We start from the raw sequence: 20817 nt of genomic DNA on the forward strand, positions 1-20817 counted from the left end.
GGAAGCTTTGTAAGCGTAAAGAAATCCATGAGCAGGAGAATTCCCTGTATATCCTCATGTTTTAAAAGTGATTTCTGGCAAGTTGTTCTGTGCATTTCGAGTTCATGATACATCAGTTGTTCACGCATTGAGTGGCACCCAAACTTTACTCCCCCTCCTGTTCTAAAAATAAGTGTCTCCCTGGTAGCAGGCCACGCAGCTACGTGTGTTCGTGGTTCAGTCGTTGGCCCTCGTTTCCGGGAGTTCTGTTGGTTTAGGTGTCCCAGAGCCATTTGGGGGCCAGTCCGCCTGTGTACCCAGGTCTCTCTCTGGGTGGTTTGCTGTCATGAGAATGCTGCTGTGCATTCTCGTTCCTTCCTCTCTGTGAAAACCAGCTGGTGGGCCTCGCTCAGCCATGCGGAAGGAGCAGCAGCCATCGTGGCATCTGCAAGCGTGTAGAAGCGACAGTCTTTGTCAGGCAGTGTGCTGGGCTTAGGTTCGTTGGTTCTCATTCTCCCTGTCTTCTAGTGAGAGGTGATTACAGCCTAGTCATCAGCTTCCCTAGTGAATGACTTACGGGGCTATTTTGATGGGAAGAGGTTTTCAGGCAGAGGGTGGGGAGCAGACTGAGTCATTGAGAAACTGACTCGATGCCAAGCGTTACAAACATAGGTCCAAATATAAACATGGAGTAGAAGAGAAAGATGGCAGAGGGTCAGAGGCCCACCACTGGGGGAGCTTGCCCTTGGGTCACGAGGCAGCCCTGTGAGAAGCCATCCAGCTGTCCTGTCCTCAGCTTGTCATTCCCAGTAGGATGGTCACGGACTTGTCCAGAGGCAGGAAGTTGGGTCCGCCTTTGTCCTGAGAGTGTAGCTCTAGCAGCTTCTTCCCCTCCATGAGTTTGGTTGTTGGCAGCAGCAGTCACTGGAGGGAGAGGCCAAGCCCTTGCGTCGTCTCTGCCGGTCCTCGCGGCGCGGAAGGGCGCGGCTCAGGGTGCGCGCTCCTTTGGCGATCAGTGTCTCTTGGCATTAACAGTACGTGGTTCCCAGGGTCTCTTTCTTGTTTGCAGACGCCTGTTAGTTAATGTATTTCTGTTCCGTGTCACTGGCCAGGTCATATACTTTGAGTTAATCATGGATCTTAGAAACATTTAAAATGATGACTTTAAGAAGACTTCATGAAAGGAACAATATTATTTTTACTTCGCTTTGCTTCACATGTTTTATGTGATAAAATGCTGAATCAGGAAAAGAAATACTCGGTTTGGACCGGTGTTGATGGATGAAGGACAAGCTTAGGGTGACATCTAAGTCCAGGCTGTGCTGAGAGCTCTTGAACCCAAAAATTACTCACCCAGAGAGTGAAGAGGTGCTTCTCAAACCAGAGGCAGAAATTCGGGAATGTAAAGGAAAACCAGGGAGGGGTCGTGCTCTGGCGGAGACTCCGCGGGGTCTGCCTGCCACGCGTTGGCGTTCGCGTTCGCTCGGAGGATCGGAACGCTCCGTAGCTAAGAGTCTGGGTGTCGGCTTTGTTGTGTTGAACGTTACTGTCACCGGGACTGTTTTTCATCTTTTTTTTTTTTTTTTTAAACTTTGCAGCTTCTAACCGAAAATCTTCAGTTGGTTTGAAAAAGAACAGCAAGAGCAGAACATTAACAAGGCAATCTATGTCAAGAATTCCAGCTTCTTCCAACTCTACCTCATCTAAGCTAACTCCTATAAATAATTCCAGGGTACCAAAGAAACTGAAAAAGCCTGCAAAGCCTTTACTTTCAAAGATAAAATTAAGAAATCATTGCAAACGGCTGGAGCAGAAGAGTGCTTCGAGAAAACTCGAAATGGGAAGCTTAGTCCTTAAAGAGCCGAAAGTAGTTCTGTACAAAAACTTGCCCATTAAAAAAGAGAAGGAGCCAGAGGGACCAGTCCCAGCCGCAGTGGCTGGTGGGTGCTTAACCAGACATGCAGCGAGAGAGCACAAGCAGAACTCCGGGCGAGGTGCCCCCGCGCACGCGGAGGGCGCCCCCTGCACGTACACAACCAGGCGGTCCGTGAGGACGAGGGTGGCCCCGAGGGAGACCTCCGACCTCAAGCTCGAACCAAATACCTTGGATGGTTATAAAGGCGGCTCTACGGAACCAGGCCCCGACGACAGCGAGCAGCCAGCTCCTGCGGACCAGGAGGAAGCCGCGGCTCATGAAACTGCACAGAAGGGGGAAGCCAGGTGTCCCAAGAGTGACAGCAGCACCTCGAAAAAGAAATCGCGGCAAGGGAAGCTGCCGAGACAGCTGGCCAAAGCAGAGGACCCCGCTCCAGGGCACGACTCCGCTCCAGGGCACGACTCCCCTGGGAGAGCTGGCTTGGCGCCCGACGGAGTGGGGTCCCACCCTGACCTGGGCGAGCACGGCGGCCTGGAGGGCGTGCCTGGGAGCTACACGGACTGGGCCCCTTCGCCTGTTGGCGGCCCCGTGGTGACATCAGATGGCTTCAAAACAAAAGACAGCTTCAGAACTGCAAAGAGTAAAAAGAAGAGGCGAATCACAAGGTATGATGCCCAGCTGATCCTGGAAAACAACTCTGGGATCCCCAAATTGACTCTTCGCAGGCGTCACGACAGCAGCAGCAAGGCAAACGACCAAGACAAGGATGGGATGAGTTCGTCAAAAATAAGCATCAAGCTAAGTAAAGACCGTGAAAACGATAATAATCTCTATGTAGCAAAGCTTAACAATGGGTTTAACTCAGGAGCAGGCAGTAGTTCAACGAAATTAAAAATCCAGCTCAAGCGGGACGAGGAGAGTAGGGGGCCGTACGCGGAGGGGCTTCACGAAAACGGGGTGTGCTGTAGCGACCCTCTTTCCCTGCTGGAGTCTCAGATGAAGGTGGACGGCTACAGTCAGTATGAGGAGGAGAGTACGGACGGCTCCTCCTCCTCCGAGGGCGACGGGGAGGAGGAGGACGACGAGGACGACTTCGAGGACGACTTTATCCCTCTCCCCCCGGCTAAGCGGTTGAGGCTCATAGTTGGAAAAGACTCCATAGATATTGACATTTCTTCCAGGAGAAGAGAAGATCAGTCTTTGAGGCTTAATGCGTAATAAGCTCTTGGTCTTAATGTGACCTGGGATAACTACTTTCAAGAAATAAAAAATTCCAGTCAATTATTCCTCAGCTGAGAACATTTTAGTGGCAGCACTTCTCTTGTCTCTTCACTTATCAGCATAATAACTGTAGAAAGTGTACAGTGTACTGACTCTTCTTAAAAGTCTGATTTGTGCAAATTTTTATTGTACTTTTTAAATAGCCTTCTTATGTGCAATTCTGAGTTAGAGTTAAAGCCCTCTTGTAAAATAATAAGGCTCAAGCAAATTGTGCAGCGATAGCAACTTTCCACACGGGCGGGACGTGGAAACCAATAATGCGGCCACAGAGTTCTCTCTTTTTAACTTCAAGAGCATCAACGGGCTCTTTAATATACGACTAAACAATAATTTCAAACAAATCATAGTAGCAACATATTAAGGTTTTCTAGTATATGCTAATATCACCAGCAACGATCTTTGGCTTTTTGATTTATTTGCTAGATGTTTCCCCCTTGGAGTTCGTCAGTTTCACACTGTTTGCTGGCCCAGGTGTACTGTTTGTGGCCTTGGTTACATAGCAGACCATCGGATGGGAATCAGATTGATTTCTAAAAAAAAAAAAAAAAAAAAAAAAGTCCAATTACATGCGCGACAGCTAACTTCACAGTACATCACATGTACCGGGGTAGCAGCAGGCAGGATGAGTTTCAATGCAGCGTATTTATTGCTTGTCATGTAAATTAAAGACCTTGTATTTAACACTTTTCAGTCCTTTTAGATAAAATTGTTCTTTGCAAGAATGATTGGTGCTTATTTTTTCAAAAATTTGCTGTGAACAATGTGATGACAACAAGCAACATTTATCTAATGAACTACAGCTATCTTAATTTGGGTCTTCAAGTTTTCTGTTGCACTTGTAAAATGCTACAAGGAATATTAAAAAACTCTATTCACTTTAACTTATAATAGTTTATGAAATAAAAACATGAGTCACAGCTTTTGTTCTGTGGTAACCTATAAAAATGTTTGTCTTTGAAATTCAATGTAAAGAACTGAAAACAATGTATATGTTGTAAATATTTGTGTGTTGTGAGAAATTTTTGTCATAAGAAATTAAAAGAACTTACCAGGAAGGTTTTTAAGTTTAGAAATATTCATGCCAATAAAATAGGAAATTATAAATATATAGTTTTAAGCACTGCATCAGTGGGAGTTCTTGGCTTATGTTAGTTTATGTATGAAGATATCAAAGATTTTTTGACTATATTATCAGTTAAGCAAAAAGAGGAGTCAGATTTAATTTGTTTTTGAAGCACTTTGAGAAGAGAAATTAATTTTAAGTAACTTAATGAGCAAATTTTTGATTACTACTTTGTGTTCAATACCAGTCTTTCGTTTCTCTGGATTATTTTATGGATCATTTGACAGAGAATTTGGGGATATAAATCTGTAGCAGGTGTCTGACACCAGTCGGTCTCTTTATTTCTGGGAAATGTGTACGTGTAACTTTCAGATATACAGTGTTCCTGAGTAAGATCAATTTTAGGGGATTTGTGTAGTGTCTAGAAAAGTAGCCCATATCTTTCAATACTAAAAGGAAGCTGCAGGTGTTGAGAAGTCCAGTGGAGAAAACCTCAATGCTTCCCGTTATCACTTACTGATTCCTACCGGTTTCTAGGTTCTGGGGACGTTGTTTAAACTAACTTCCTTAAAACTCTTGCTAGCAGGTTCCGCTTAGGACCTGATAATATTCAGAAAAGTTTTTTTGGAATTTAGAACTTTTTCCTCCTTCTGTTCTTGGAGGAATCGCCTCTGTTGTCTTCTGTCGTCTCGGTCTCGTTTGTCACGGTGCAGCTTCACCCCTCAGGTATTAACGGGGCAGGTGGCAGAGCTCCTTGCACGTGCTCACCCCCCTTTGCCCGCTCCTCCTCCTCCTCCTCCTCCTCCTCCTCCGCCCAGAATCCTTGGCCCCCCAAGGAGGGGCTCGGAGCACTTTACAGCCGCACCCTGTCCTGCCAGGGTCTCCATGCTGGGGTGTGAGACCCCCGCCCCGAAGGAAGGCCACGCCGAGACCCTGGGTCTGGGAAGTGCCGGAGAGAGTGGGCCACCTCTCTGATTCCCACTTTCTTTCGTTTGGAGTCTTTCCAAGAGGTTCAGAGACTGAATCTTCAGCTGTCTTCTTGGAAGACCCGCAACAGTCCTCTCAGTCTTAAGGAAAAAGTAACAGCACAGCACATTTCCCACGTTTCTCCATCGTGAAGCTTACTTTTAGTAACTTATTTATGATGTTGATTCTCACTGTCCCGGCCTCGTCTTTGGGGGCTGACCTTCCCGTGGGTCTGAGCAGTGTCGTTGGGTGGCGGTCACTGCCTCAGGGGTTGGTGTGCACAAGCGCTCGGCAGGGCTGCCGTCGCCTTCCAGGGAAACCTAATTTCCGTTTTTACAAGTAGGGGCCTCGGAGCTGGTCTGGCTCTGCTGTAGAAGTTCACCGCGTGGGTCGGCGCAGTCCACACGCTGCCGGCCACTCGGAAGAGGCTGCGTTCAGTAAAACTTTCAGCTTGAGCTTATGCAATGATTGGTAACGATTTTGGCATTGTAAGAATTAGGAAATGATCGTAGAAATATATGTAAAGTACTCAATTTTCAATCATTTTTCAAATTACTGTTTTAAATTGTTTTGCTGAGTTGTAATACTTTTGAGATACAATGTATTCCTTGTACTGAAAGAATGAAAAAAAAGGACTTTTTCAGCATTGAGGTAAGTTCTTTAACGTTTCATTAAAAACATTTTTTACAAATATTTTGTACATGCACTTGCAGTATTGAGGTTAATCATTTTAATAAATTCGGAAATTGAAACAATTTGGCCGGTGTTCACTGTATCTGAGCAGAAAGGATCAAAGTGGTGACTTTGTGGAGTTCCCCTCGTGGCGCAGTGGTTAACGAATCCGACTAAGAACCGTGAGGTTGCGGGTTCGATCCCTGGCCTTGCTCAGTGGGTTAAGGATCCAGCGTTGCCGTGAGCTGTGGTGTAGGCTGCAGACGCGGCTCAGATCCCGAGTTGCTGTGGCTCTGGCGTAGGCTGGTGGCTACAGCTCCGATTAGACCCCTAGCCTGGGAACCTCCATATGCCGCGGGTACGGCCCTAGAAAACGCAAAAAGACAGGAAAAAAAAAAAATTGTGACTTTGTCCGCTAGGTTTTCATTTAAAGGAGTTTTGTAAAATCAGATTTTCTGAAGCTTTTCGGCATCTCTGAGCCCTGTGGCCAAAGGAGGCTTCTGGTGCCATTTGTTTTAACTGGGGGGAAAGCCCTCACTCCTCTTTCGGTGGGGAGACTGCTGTTGATCTGCGTGGCCTCCCGGCCTGGGACCCACGGAGGCTTTTGCAACAACGCCTTGTTCCTTGGTGTTTTCCCTCGCGACTTGCACAGAACTGGCTGGGCCTTTTCGCGTCCAGTTACTGTAGCAGAAACCTAGTTGAGAAAGGAACCCAGCTCTGCAGCACGGCAGTGACTTGGGAGCCCTCTTTGCAGCACCTGTAGGTCTGTGTGGGCGCCTGGTCCTGTTGCCAGGTCAGCTTCGGGATGAGCTGCATCCACTCTCGAGGGCCGTCCGGGTGAGTGGCACAGAGCAGCCTGGAAACCCCCCCACAGAAAAGGTTGGCAGGTGGCATGCCTGGTAAACACACAGGCTCTTCAGGAGGCCCAGGTCTGCTCCCTACATGACACTGTTACTCTTCCGTCACCGGTGGCAGCTCAGCTCACTAGCAGCTTGCAGCCCGGAGCCCTTGGGTGGTCTTTCTCAGACGCCCGCTCTGGTTAACATGCGCCCCATGTTTGCTGCCCAACCCAGTGGCACTCAGCCAGGTGCGAGCAGGCTGCCCACCTCAGGCATTCCAGCAGCCCCAGGGGCCCGTGTGACCTCTCGCAAGGGTGTATGGAAAGGCCTCCAGCCTCCTTCCTCCCTGGGGTCACCCAGAGGAGGAGTGGACTCTGATCCTTCGGGAGGGGGCAGGGCACGTGGACAGGCAGGACTGGGGAGGGGGTCTCCCACTAGGGTCCCTCCTCCTCACTCCTGCACCTCTGCCACATACTCTCCCAGGGCATTGAGCTTACGTCCCTGGAAGCAGCAGCAAAGCTGCTAACCTGGCGGACAGCAGACTGCCTGCAGCCTCACTGACCTGGCTTCGGTGGTAGTGTTCTTTTTAAAAATGCCAGTCCGGAAGTTCCTGTCGCAGCTCAGTGGTAACGAGCCCAACTGGTATCCGTGAGGACGCGGGTTCGACCCCTGGCCTCTCTTGGTGGGTTAAGGATCCGGCGTTGCCGTGAGCTGTGGTGTAGGTCGCAGACATGGCTCGGATCCAGTGTTGCTGTGGCTGTGCGATAGGCCAGGGGCTGCAGCTCCGATTCGACCCCTAGCCTGGAAACATCCATGTGCCACAGGTGCCACCCTCAAAAGCAAAAAGCAAAAAAAAAAAAAAGCCCATCACCTGGTCTTCTTTTCTCCTTGTCTGATGTGAGTGTGTCTGGGGTTGCAGAAGCCTGATTCCTTTCAGGGTAACCCACCCTGCCAGGCCTGCTCCGCTAAAGGGAGGCAGCACTGCCAGGTTGGTTCAGGGAGTTTTCGGGGGACCGCAGTCCGAGCCCCCGAGCAGGCAGTGTCCAGAGTGGCAGATCTGAAGTTGCATTTTTCTGATGTTTGTTGAGCAACTGTTACTTTAGTGCTGCTAGGGGTGGGGAGGCGAGACGCATGTGTCTTTGGTGTGGGGTATAATTAAAGCCCTGGGAGGAGGTGAGAACTAGGGAAAGAGGCAGGTGCAGGGCCCACCGTCCGCGAGGTCAGGCAGGCGCAGCCCCTCTTTCGTCATGAGCTGGGAGAGCGCGGTCTGGGGGTCCTTCCAGGAGGAGCCAGGTGGGTTGGCGGGAGAGCAGGAGAGATGGCCTGGGCAGGTGGAAATGAAGCTGAGGGGAGGGGGGCTTAAGGATTAACAGAAGGTGAGCAGGTCTGTGATGATGGAGCGCTTCCAGAGGGTGGGGCGGGGGGGGGGGTCGGGGGTCTCAGGGTTACAGGTCCATCTTCTGTGATACCCAGGGGGAAAGGGTGGGGGGGGCGGGGCAGACACTTCCAGCTTGAGGCCTTCTACTTTGTCCTGAGTAGGAGGCGAGGTCACAGGAGACACCCTATTCAGATGGGGGGGGCCCCACATGGAGCCCCCCCCCTCAGAGGGCAGGTGTAGTCAACGCTTGGGAACTACCTTCAGGGGAAGAGTGCTGCCTAAGTATCAGCCCCAGCTCTGGCCCCAGGGCCCCCGCCTTCCCCAGGTTACTGGCCGGAGCCTCTGTCTCCCAAGAATTCCCTTAGTTACAAGGTGCAATTTCTGCTTCTCACTCTCATTTCCACGAAGTTACGTGGGGCAAGAACTTTGTCCAAAGGATATGACGCAGGCTGGCGGAGTGATCATTTGTCAGAGGTGGGCGAGGTGCCACGTGTGTTTGCTCGGCCTCCAAGGGGCGCGAACTTGGCTTTATCTGAAAAAGTGTCAAACACGGGGACACCTCGAGACAGACAGAAAAGGTCCAAGGTTTCCTCCAGCCTGGCGAGCAGCTGACTCCACTCTTGTGACAGTGACTTTACACAAATGCCCAGTCACAAAAGAGGGACTGAGTCTGGTCAGGAGGTTCCTAGTGTCCCCTGAAACACAGCTGTGTTACCCTGGGGACAGCCGTCCTCTCAGGGGACAGACTTTGGAAGCTGTAATGACAGGCCTGGGAAGCAGGGTTCCATCCTGGCACCGAAACCTGCTGACAGGAGGTGCCTGGGGTCCAGCCCGAGGCTGTTACCTTCCCTCCCGGCTTCCGGCAGGTTGGAGGAGGTCCCTCCCAGGCTTCGCTCTCCTAGAAAGCAGACACGACATCCATTGCCTGATCTTGCCAGTTAAACCACATTTTTCCTCTCGGGGTAAGTGGGGGAGGGAAGCACTGCCCCTTGCCAGCCTCCGGGTGGACCAGAGCTGGCCCTGGAAACCGCCCAGTCTGGGGTCACCGCTGGCAGTTGGCACCTGGCCTGATCTCCCTCCCCGGGCTGCCTGGGACAGGGCCACACGGCCCACGTGGCTTCAAGCAGCCCCTTGGTCGTCCTGCCCTTTTCCAGCTGTGGGAGGCCTGGGCAAAACCCTGCCCCTCCCTTGTCTCAGTGTTCTCCCCTGGAAACGGAGCGATTCTGGCACTTAACTCTGCGAGGGTTGAGGACTAAGTGAGAGCGCCTGTTGGGCCTTCTTGTGGGGCCCGGCCCCCCAGCCAGCGGCTGGTGTCGGCTGGCATCAGCATGTGCCCCCTCAACCGTCTGCGTGGCACCCCCGACCCTCATGGGCCTCATCTCTCTGCCTCTGCCCTCTGCCCTCACCAGCTGACACCTGCTCCAAGAGCCATAATCACAGCCTCCTCCCTCCCAACGTCCAAAGGCCGACTGCTGGAGCTGGTCTCCGCCGTTAACATGGTGGCACAATGGTTCCAGTTCTTTCTTCCGCTGGCCAGTGCCTCCTCTGCTCACCAGAGGACGCTCTTCCCGCCCTGTTCCTCTGCTGCTTCCACAGGGGTCTCTCTGGATTCGTATGCCCCCTTGACAACCTTCCCTGCTGGAGCACTGAGGAGGTGCCGGACCCTCAAAGACATGGGGGACGGGGTTCCCCCGTGGCACAGAGGGTTAAGAACCAAACTGCTGTGGCTCAGATTCCATCCCTGGCCTAAGAGCTTCCATATGCTGTGGGTGTGGCTATTGAAGAAAAATGCACAGGGGCCACAGGAGTGATGCAAACCCAGCCCCGTCCCTCACAGACACCAGACACGCAAACGGCCGAAGAGTGTGGTGGGTGCCTGACTAGCTGGGTGTGAGGAGCAGTGGTGGAGTACGGAGCAGCGTGCTCCTGCTTCTGCTGGGGAATCGAGGCAGGCTGCAGGGAGGGCGTGAGATTAAGAAGGGCCCTGAGGGATGAATAGGAGCTCAGAAACCCAAAGAGAAGCCTAAAGCGAAGTGCAAAGTCCCGGAGACAAGGACAGAGAGGATGTCTGCGTGGAAGGCTGGTTAGCGGCTCAGCGGGCCCCGCCTGCCGGCCTGGGGTGGGGAGGAGACTGGCTCCTCTGGGGTCACTGGCAAGGGCTCTGCTCAGGCGGCCTCGGGCACATTCTCTCTCTACCACACCCTCGTTTCCTACCCTTTCTTTCCTGTGCTGTCAAGTGGAGGTGATGGTTGTGTCCACCTAGAGAGAGTAAATAAAGCAGCAGAAACACGCCTGGTGAGTGATTGGTAACTGACAGTGGCTTTGGATTCCTGGAGTCCAGTTCCAAGAGCTGTGCTTTTCTCTGGCTTCACCCAGTCGGACCCGGGCCCAGCACTGACCTCCCCAGTTCTCCTCCCAGCCCCGGTCCCCGCTGTGGCTCCTCATCCCAGGAGGCTGTTACTGTACAGAGAGGAAAACGGACCTCCAGGGGGGACAGTGCCAGGGGTTACCCGGCGAACAGGAGACCGAGGAGGCCAGGATGTGACCCCGGGGCTGTCCTGGCAGCCTCAGCCCCTCGCGCTGGCCGTGGCAGGCAGTGCCCAGGCCAGGCTGCTCTGCACTCTGAGTCAGTGGGCCAGCCAGGCCAGCGAGACAGCTGCTGTTTACATGTGATAACATGTGTTTGTTTAGCAGGAGCCACTGCCAAAGGGGTTAATGTTCAACTCCCCTGGCCCTGGCCCTGCAGCTGGGAGCCTATGTGTCCTTCCTCCCCGAGGGGTGAGTCAGCTCTGGGAGCTGTGCAAAAGATGCGATGCGCAAAGGCGGCAGGCGGGGCTCCTCACTGCGCTCCTGGGAGGCGAGCCCATGGCTCCGAGGGGCTCAGTTTCACGAGGGCTCCAGGGTGCTGGGCGGACCAGGGGCCCGGGCACCCCTGGGAGGCCCCAGTGGGCTGTGGCCTGCAGCACGTGGCCCTGGGGCGCCCTGGGTTCGGTGGTCTTGGCTTTGCTCCCCCCTCGGCCTGGACCCACCCCCCGTCCCTCCCCTGAGTAGCTCCTTCTCACCTCTCGTGTCTCCAGTGTCACCTCCCAAACCCTCTCTGCCCCCCACCCCACCCCGATCTTCTCTCCGCTCAGCCCTGATCCCTGGTGCCCTGTGGGGTCCTTATGCCCGAGCTGTGGGTCCCAAGCGAGTCAGACCCGGCTGACGGGGAAGGGGCTTCCTTCCTGGAGAAAGACGCCCTTGGGCCACTCCCGCTGCCAGTTCTCCGAATAGCTGGCAGGGTTCAGACGGCCCCCCAGTTGCCAAAGGCTCAGGCTGCCACCAGCCAGGGGACCCCACGAGCCAGCCTCCCCTCCTCCCTCCCAGGGAAGCTGGAAGCACAGGGGCCTCGTTGACAAAGGGGCCGGAGCAGACCTGTGCCGCAGGGCCCTTCATGCCCCCAGGACTCCCGTGGAAGGACCAGAAACAGGGAGCAGAGCCCTGGCTGTCTGGGGCCCAGAGATGCGGCTCAGATCCCGGCTCGGGAGGGCCGCTGACCTGGGCGACGGAGGGGACGGACGTGGGTGAGGCGGCAGCCTCTCTCATTTCCACCTGCTGCTGCCACAGCCTACGTGCAGTGTGGGGGCGGGCACGGACTGGCAGGGAGCCCTCTGTCCTCAGGCCCCTCTGGCCGGCCCTCCAGGCTGGACTCTGGGCGCGGAAATTGCTGCTTCCCAGGAGTTCCCACGCAGCCCTGAGGCCTGGGCCCCACCGAGCCCTAAACTCACACATCCAGCCTCATCCAGCTTCAAGGAAGCTTCCAGATCTGCCTCTGGGCAGCCAAGAAACAGAGAAGGAAGCAGGTCCCCCATGGGGCCGAGGGTGTGCGCCTCCCTGTGAGGCCCGAGTGGACAGGACCCAAGGAATAGAAGGGTGAAGTTGCTGGGGGCCCAGGGAGACCAGGGGTCCTGAGGGCAGCCCCCACAAGCAGCCTGCCTGCCCAGCACCACCCAGTGCCCCTGGACAGCAGGCCCAGTGGGGACGCAACCAGGCCAGCATCAGCCCTGCTCAGAGAAGAGGCAGGCTGGGCTGTACTGCTGTGAGCCGGTGGGTGTGAGCGACTCCCCAACGCCAGGTGCATTCGGGCCCTGGGTCAGGCAGAGACCTTGCTGCCAGCGGGGTGGCAGCCAGCTATTTGCCGAATGGCTTCCAAAGGCCTCAGTGTCGGCTGGGTTGAGAAGAGCTTGTGAATGTGAGCTGACCTTGGACTCTGGCCATCCAGAGCTGCAGAAAACCCCGCTTCAGCCAACCACAGACTGAGACGCTCGAGGACCCAACTCCCTGGGCCGCCTGCGGGGCTCCTCACTGATTCAATGCACGCCCCCCTCCCTCATTCAGTCACTCGGGGTGGAGGGGGGGTTGCTGAGCTCACCATGTCACTGCCCTCTCCCAGCGGCCTCCACGTCCACACACACACACACACACAGACACACACACACACACACACACACACTCTATGCTTGGGGCTCTGATTCGGGCAGCCCGGGGGACAAGGTACACAGAGGAGGTGGTAAACAGCACAGAGGGCTTCTTGGAGGAAGTGCCTTTTGAGCTGGGATTTGTGTGTGTGTGTGTGTGTGTGTGTGTGTGTGTCCCAAGGCATATGGAGTTCCTGGGCCAGGGATCAGATCCAAGCCACAATTGTTACTTATGCTGTGGCTGTGGCCACACTGGGTCCTTAACCCACTGTGTGGGGGTTGAACTTACAGAGCATTGTACCGAAGCAGGAAGTCCTGGGCCGGGTTTTGAAGGAGGAGTGGGCCTGTGGAGGTAGGCGAGGGTCTCAGCTGCTGCAGAAGCAAAGGCGCTGCCCGCCTTCTCACCGCCCTTCTCACACGGCCCCCTCCCTGGGCCCTGGGCCCTGGGCCCAGAGCTGCGGCTTCCCTGGGCTCAGATACTGCCTTTGACCTGACTATGTTGTCCCAGTTTCAGCAGCAGCACTTTGAAGACATGTAGATGATATTTCAAAAACGAAATAAGAACCAGGCTCTGGGAGCACAGAGACCTGGGTCTGAGCCTGGGTCCAGCCACGTGCCAGCTGCCACCTTCCTCTTTCTGAACCTCAGGTTCCGATCTGTAAAATGGGTGCTTTGCAGAGCCTGGGTGAGAATTGCATGCGATGATCAGCTTCATGGGCTTGGCACGGTGCTTGGCATTTGATCATCTCTCAATAAGCCCCAGATCTTGGCTGTTGCACGAGGCCCCCAGAAAGGAGCTCCCCCCTCGCCTCCCCCAGCAAAGAAGGGTGACCCCTGGGATTTAGTGTTTGTGGGCGGGAGGACAAAATACTCCCCTCCCCCAAGAGAACATTCCTTCCTCCGCAGCTTCCTGGACCTGCGCTGAGGGTCCGTTGGAGAGGCCTCCTCCGAAGTCCACCAGCCCCTGCTGCCAAGGAGGCAGAGAGGCCAGAGCAGCCACTTGTCAGGGTCAATTGCTCCATGTCCCTCCCAGAGGCCATTCCCCTTTAGAAAAGGTCATTCCCCCCTTCTTAGCCCATGTGACCAGCCCCCCACCCTGACTGCAGGGCTGGCCAGTCGGAGGTCATGTCCCCGGCATGGTGACCAGGCCAGGGAGGGACCCGTGGACATTTCACCAAGCTGGGCCAATGAAATGCAACTTTGGGACTTTGGCTGGGATCCCGAGGCCAGGGGCATTCTCTCCACACTGGGGCTGCTTCCCTGGTGGCCCATGAGCCTGGGGCTGCCTCCCGCTTTCCTGCCACCACAGGGCAAGGCCACCAAGGGGTGGGTATTTGGGGGGTTTTCTATTTGCTGGGCATTGTTCATGCACATCTGTTAATGGACACAAGTACTCATTTCTTTTTTTTTTTTTCCTTCCTTTTTAGGGCTGCACCTGCGGCATATGGAAGTTTCCAGGCTACGGTTCGAATCAGAGCTGCAGCTACTAGCTTACACCACAGCCACAGCAACACAGGATCCTTAACCCACTGAGCCGGGCCAAGGATCGAACCTGTGTCTTTATGGATGCTAGTCAGGTTTGTAGTACTCGTTTCTATCAGGTGTATACCCAGGGGTGCAATTACGAAGTCCTAAGATAGGTGTCTGCTCACAACCCAACCGTTTCTCAACCCTTCGTTACGAACAATTTCAAAGCTACAGACAAGTTGAAAGCATTGTCAGTGAGTCCCGCATACCCTCCGCCTGGATGCCACGGTTCTCACTCCACTGTAACTGTCTCATCATATCCCTAGCCATCTGCCCATCCCCAATCCATCCGGTAACGTAGCTGCTCTTGTTGATGCAACAGTATAATTTTTAAGGGGGAAAAAAAAGAGCAGGATCCAAAATTATCCAAAAGCCATAGACCTAGACCCAAAGAGACTAGGTGAAAAGCAAGAAACCCCCAGTGTCCACAGCGACCTCTGCTTGTAGGATTTTTATATATATATATTTTAGTGTTTCCAAAATTTTCTACAGTATACTTGTATTAATTTTTTTTTTTTGGTCTTTTTGGGGCCACACCCACAGCATATGGAGGTTCCCAGACTAGGGGTCCAATCAGAGCCACAACTGCTGGCCTATACCGCAGCCACAGCAACACAGGTACTAAGCCGAGTCTGTGACCTACACCACAGCTGGATCCTTAACCCATCGAGAGAGGCCAGGGATCGAACATGTGTGTCCCCATGGATCCTAGTCGGGTTTGTTAACTGCTGAGCCACAATGAGAACTCCTTTTTTTTTTTTTTTTTTTTTTTTTTTAATAGGTCCTTGTTGTTTATGTTTCTGTTTTATTTATTTATTTTTATTTTTAGTGTGGCACCCTTGGCATATGGAGGTTCCCAGGCTAGGGGCCAAATTAGAGCTACAGCTGCCAGACTACCCCACAGCCACAGCAACACAGGATCCAAGCTGCATCTGTGACCTACACCACAGCTCACTGCAACGCTGGCTCCTTAACCCACTGAGCAAGGCCAGGGATCGAACCCGCAACCTCAGCGTTCCTCGTCAGCTTTGCTTCCGCTATGCCACGACGACGAGAACTCTGGGATTAGGATCTAGGCTGCACAGCACCGCTGACTCAGGAATCCCATCCATTGATCCATTTAAACATTCTTCAAGGAGTTCCCGTCTTGGCTCAGTGGAAACGAATCTGACTAGTAACCATGAGGACGCAGGTTCGATCCCTGGCCTCGATCAGTGGGTTAAAGATCTGGCGTTGCTGTGGCTGTGGTGTAGGCCGGCAGCCGCAGCTCTGATTGGATCCCTAGCCTGGGAACCTAAAAAGGAAAAAAAAAAAAAAAAAAAAAGCCACACAAAATAAACATTCTTTGTGTACCTACAATGTGCAGCCAGTGAAGGAGGAGCACGGGTCTTAGGCACAGATGGGCAGGACAGGACAGGGTGGGGGGTTTCGGGCAGAAGCTCCAGGAGAGCGGGTCCTTGGCTTCAGCCTGGAGGCCTGGCTTCTGGGGAGGATCTGCTGACCCATCGCTGCTCCCAGGATTAGTTCTGCCTTTGCCGAACCGGAACCTTTGCTGGGTCCCAAGCCCTCAGCGGCTCCTGGCCCTGGAGCCCTCCCCTCCCCCTCCACAGGCCAGGCTGGCGCCAGAGCCTCGGGTGGTGCCAAGTTGTTATCGTGTAAATGTAAAAGCTCTAATTGCAAAAAACGTCCTCTTGGAGGAAACAGGAAAAGCCTTTAGCTGCAATTAGGCCAACTTTGGGGCAGCCCCCACCAGGTCCCAAGCAGGGGAGGGGCCTGGTAGAGCGGGGAGCCAGCCCGAGGGCCCCCAGAGGGCCTGCGGCAGAGCCACGTCCATCGGCCCGTGCAGGCCCCACCCGCATCCTCCCCGAGCCCACACCCCACCTGCCCCTCTGCCCAGCACCCACTCCCTGACGACAGCAGAAGGGCGCAGGAATCCGGTCTGGCTGGATTCCTTTCCCCATGGCAGCCCCTGGCCTTTGGGCAATTCGGCCTGGCAACTGGGCTGCAGGGTGGGGGGTGGGGTGGGGTGGGGGGCGTAGAGAGCCGGGGTACAGCCCAGCCACCGCTCCCCAGGACCCAGGGGCTCTAAGGCCGCCTTCTCCCTTCTGCAGTCCCATCTGCTCCTCCCTGCCGCAATCCTCCCTCTGCCCCGCTGAAGGTCTGGCTCGCCAAGGTCACACAGAAGGTGGCCAGTGGGGTCTCGCTGACCCCTAGGAGGCTTCTTCAGGCCCGAGTGGAAGGGCTGCCAGCTCCCCAGCTTCCAATCAGTCACCAAGGGGGTGGGGACAGGGGTGGGGCAAGCACTCCTGGGAGCAGATACCCTCCCAGGAGACAGGAGCCAGATCCTGAGTTTGGAGAATGAGGAGTAGGGGTGGTCCAGTGTGGGACACGGCATCCTGCGTAAGCAGGACCACTGACTCCTGCCTGCGCCCCTGGGCCTCAACTTACCCACCTGTTCAAGGGGTCCTTGGGTCCTGATGGTTGTTCTCCCCAGAAAAGAAGTCATCCCAAGGCCACCTGGCACAAGGCCACCTGACACGAGGCCAGGCTGCAGGGCCCAGGGCTGACCAAGCAGAGCGAAGCCCAGCAGGTGTAGGGCCTGCAACAAAGTTTCCAGACTCCTAGCCCAGAGTCTGGTCCCCACAGTGTGACTTCCACCGTCGCAGGGATCTTTCAAAACAAACAAACAAACTTGGAGTTCCTGGTGTGGCTCAGCAGAAAATGAACCCCCCTAGTATCCATGAGGATGCAGGTTCGATCCCTGGCCTCAGTCAGTGAGTTAAGGATCCGGCGTTGCTGTGAGCTGTGGTGTAGATTGCAGACACGGCTCAGATCTGGTGTCGCTGTGGCTCTGGCATAGGCCAGTGGCTACAGCTCCGATTGGACCCCTAGGCTGGGAACTTCCATATGCTATAGGTGTGGCCCTAAAAAAAAGCAAAAACAAAACAAAAAACGCACAAACAAAACCTGCACTTATTGTGTTATAAAAGTGATGCATGTAGAGACAAACCCACAGGACAGGTTTTTACTGAATTTGGAGAGTTTGGAAAGCTCTACTGAAAACACAGGCTGGGAGTTCCCGTCTTGGTGCAGTGGAAACAAATCCGACTAGGAACTATGAGGTTGCAGGTTCGATCCCTGGCCTTGCTCAGTGGGTTAAGGATCCGGTGTTGCCATGAGCTGTTGCAGACGTGGCTAGGATCAGATGTGGCGTTGCTGTGGCTATGGGGTAGGCCAGCAGCTACAGCTCCGATTAGACCCCTAGCCTGGGAACCTCCATATGCCAAGGGTGCAGCCCTAAAAAGACAAAAGACCAAAAAAAAAAAAGTCAAGTCAAGTGTAGATGTAGGCCAGCAAAAAAATAAATAAATAAAATAAAACACAGGCTGTGGGACATAGGAGACACTCTCTGGGGGCCCAAGGGGTCACTTCTAGTAGCTGGACAGTCATGGCCAGGATCTGCTGCTGGGGCCCCAGGGGGGCCTCACAGGCCCTGGGACATTCTGATTTCGTTTAAAATTTTTTTTTCTTTTTTGGCTGCCCCGTGGCATATGGAGTTCCTGGGCCAGTGCTCGGCTCCAAGCCACAGCTGCACCCTACGCTGAAGCTGTCACCTATGCTGTATCTTTTAACCCACCGTGCTGGGCTGGGGATTGAGCCTTTGTCCTTGTGCTGCAGGGGTGCCCCCAATCCCACTGCACCACAGTGGGAACTCCTAGATTTGTTGGTATAATTTCTAAATGAGGATAATCAGATGGTCACAGGGAGACACGGTCAGGCTTGAAAATGTGCTTTCACATCATAGCACATAAGTGCCCCACGAACCATAATCATTATTTTTTCCTTTTTAGGGCTGCACCTGCAGCATATGGAGGTTCCCAGGCGAGGGGTCGAATTGGCGCTACAGCTGCCGGGCTACACCACAGCCACAGCAACGCAGGATCCGAGCCATGTCTGCGACCTACACCACAGCTCACGGCAACGCCGGATCCTCAACCTACTGAGCAAGGCCAAGGATCGAACCCTCCACCTCATGGTTCCTAGTCAGATTCATTAACCACGGAGCCACGACAGGAACGCCTCAACCATAATTATTTTTACTTAATCCTGCTATGAACAGTAAACTTACTTTGTATGGAACCTTTGCATGTGTATTAAAAGTATTGACTTGGTCAATTTCAGTATTTCTAATCCGCCCAGGAACTGCCACATGCTGTGAGCACAGCCAAAGATAAGAAAAAAAAAGAAGAAGGCCTTGGTGATATCACGCCTTCAGTTCGAGACCTCGATAAAGTGAAAAGCAAGTCACACGCATGTTTTGGCTTCCCCGTGCATATAAAAGTTATGTTTACACTATAGTGTCGTCTATTAAGCGTTCAATAGCATTATGTCTAAAGAACTGTACATACCTCTTAACTGAAAAAAATGCTCAACCTAACAAGTTGAGAATTTTGCTTTCTTGGGCAGACATCCTCAGATGGCTCTGAGGGACTATTCTGAAGAAGATGGGCAGGGACCAGGAGAGACAGGTATTTTTGCAACAAAAACCAGGTAGTCAGAACATTAACAGATTACTGGGGTTTGGGGTTTTTTTTGTCTTTTGTTTTTTTGCTTTTTAGGGCCACCCCCTCAGCATATGGAGGTTCTCAGGCTAGGGGTCCAATCAGAGCCGTAGCCGCCAGCCTACACCACAGCCACAGCAACTCGGGATCCAAGCCACGTCTGCGACCTACACCACAGCTCACGGCAACGCCGGATCCTTAACCCACTGAGCCAGGCCAGGGATCGAACCCTCGACCTCATGGTTCCTAGTCAGATTTGTTTCTGCTGTGCCACGATGGGAACGCCAACAGATTACTGCTAATTAGAGAAGGTAATGACTTTTTTTTTTTTTTTTTTTTTTTGGTCTTTTTGTCTTTTTCTAGGGCCGAACCAGCGGCATATGGAGATTCCCAGGCCAGGGGTCTAATTGGAGCTGCAGTCGCCGGCCTACACCAGAGCCACAGCAACACCAGATCTGTGTTGTGTCTGCCACCTACACCACAGCTCACAGATTTCTTTCCGCTGCACCACGACGGGAACTCCGAGAAGTTAATGACATTGAAAGTAATGAATTTGGGAGTTCCTGTCGTGGCGCAGTGGTTAACGAATCCGACTAGGAACCATGAGGTTGCGGGTTCGGTCCCTGCCCTTGCTCAGTGGGTTAACGATCCGGCGTTGCCGTGAGCTGTGGTGTAGGCTGCAGACGCGGCTCGGATCCCGCGTTGCTGTGGCTCTGGCGTAGGCCGGTGGCTACAGCTCCGATTCGACCCCTAACCTGGGAAACTCTATATGCTGCGGGAGCGGCCCAAAGAAATAGCAAAAAGCCAAAAAAAAAAAAAAAAGTAATGAATTTGACACTTTTCTGTGTATGGGAAGATGCAAGAGTCGGGGCTCATTGATATAATTCCTTTGAATGATAGGGCCAGTATCCTATTCTTTCCCACCCGGAATCCTTCAGGGTGCACTTCAGGGGCTGGCTGGGTGGTTGCAGGTGACTGCAGTGGCTCCTGGCTTGATGGCCGTCAAATCCCTTGCTCACCAATACGGCAGGTGCATTCTTCATCCACATGGTTTCAAAAAATACTTCACTGCTGAGGTTCCTGCTGTGGCGCAGTGGGTTCAGACTCTGACTGCCGCAGTTCGGGTCATGGCAGAGGCGTGGGTTTGATCCCTGGCCCAGTGCAGTGGGTTCAAGGACCTGGCTTTGCCACAGATGTGGTGTAGCTCGCAGGGGCAGCTCGGATTCCATACCTGGCCCGGAAACTTCCATATGCCACAGGGGCAGACATAAAAAGAGAGAACAAAACAAATGCTATTGCTAAAAAAACGCTCAGCGCCATCTGAACCTTCCGTGAGTGGTAAGCTTCCTGGAATCTAAGGTCAACTGGGGAAAAAAAAAAAAAAAAAACCCACACAACCTAAAAGTTGAGAGTTCTGTTTTTTTATTTGGGGATCTTACCAAGGACTACAGCCTGGGAAATAGCCTCTCAGCTCCAAAGAGGTAAGGGAGGAACCAGGATATATAAGAGTTTTTGCTGGAAAACAAACAAACCCCAACCTTTGTAGTCAAACATCACAAGACTACTGCTAATCACAAAAACCAGACGTCCCAAGTTAATGAGTTTTGTGCTTTCTCGGTACAGGACGATGCAAGAGGGGTCATTGACATTTTTCCTTTGATAGGCATCTTAGCTATGTAGGGCCAGGATCCTGTTTTCTGCTGTCCTGAATCGCCCTCGGGGGCAGCTACAGTGGCTGATGGCTTGAGGACCGCAGCACTTGCTCTTTACTGAAAGGTCAGGCAATGGTTTTTGGCCCACAGGGACACCAGAGATCACTAATCAGAGATCATGATAACAAATACAATCATAAAATTTGAAATTGTGCCCAAATTACCAAGATGTGGCACAGACATGAAGCGAGCGAATGCTGTCGGAAAAATGCCACCCGTAGGAGTCCCTGCTGTGGCTCAGTGGAAACAAAGCTGACTAGGATCCATGAGGATGCGGGTTCGATCCCTGGCCTGGCTCAGTGGGTTAAGGATCCAGCGTTGCTGCAAGCTGTGATGTGGGTTGCAGATGTGGCTCAGATCCCGTGCGGCTGTGGCTGGCAGCTGCAGCTCTGATTTGACCCCTAGCCCAGGAACCTCCATATGCTGCAGGTGTGGCACTAAAAAAGCAAAAAAAAAAAAAAAAAAAAAAAAAAAAAGAGCAAAATGCCACCCATAGACTTGTTGG

General features: G+C 53.2%; 1 protein-coding gene across 10 annotated transcripts in view; it reads left to right on the forward strand.

Moving 5' to 3' along the window:
* Positions 1-5920, forward strand: part of KMT5B (lysine methyltransferase 5B) — a 57097-nt gene extending 51177 nt beyond the window's left edge. For all 10 annotated transcript variants that reach the window (XM_085010560.1, XM_021082731.2, XM_085010563.1 and 7 more), the window contains one exon: positions 1578-5920. In XM_085010560.1, coding sequence (XP_084866686.1) covers positions 1578-3073 — 1496 coding nt within the window. In that variant the 3' untranslated portion in view covers positions 3074-5920. The remainder of the gene's footprint in view (positions 1-1577) is intronic.
* Positions 5921-20817: the final 14897 nt, after the last annotated feature.

Source organism: Sus scrofa, chromosome 2 (assembly GCF_054392235.1).
Source record: "Sus scrofa isolate SSC_HxYL_T2T_F1_AM1 chromosome 2, Sscrofa_HxYL_maternal_Yorkshire_Landrace_v2.0, whole genome shotgun sequence".
Lineage (NCBI taxonomy): Eukaryota > Metazoa > Chordata > Mammalia > Artiodactyla > Suidae > Sus > Sus scrofa.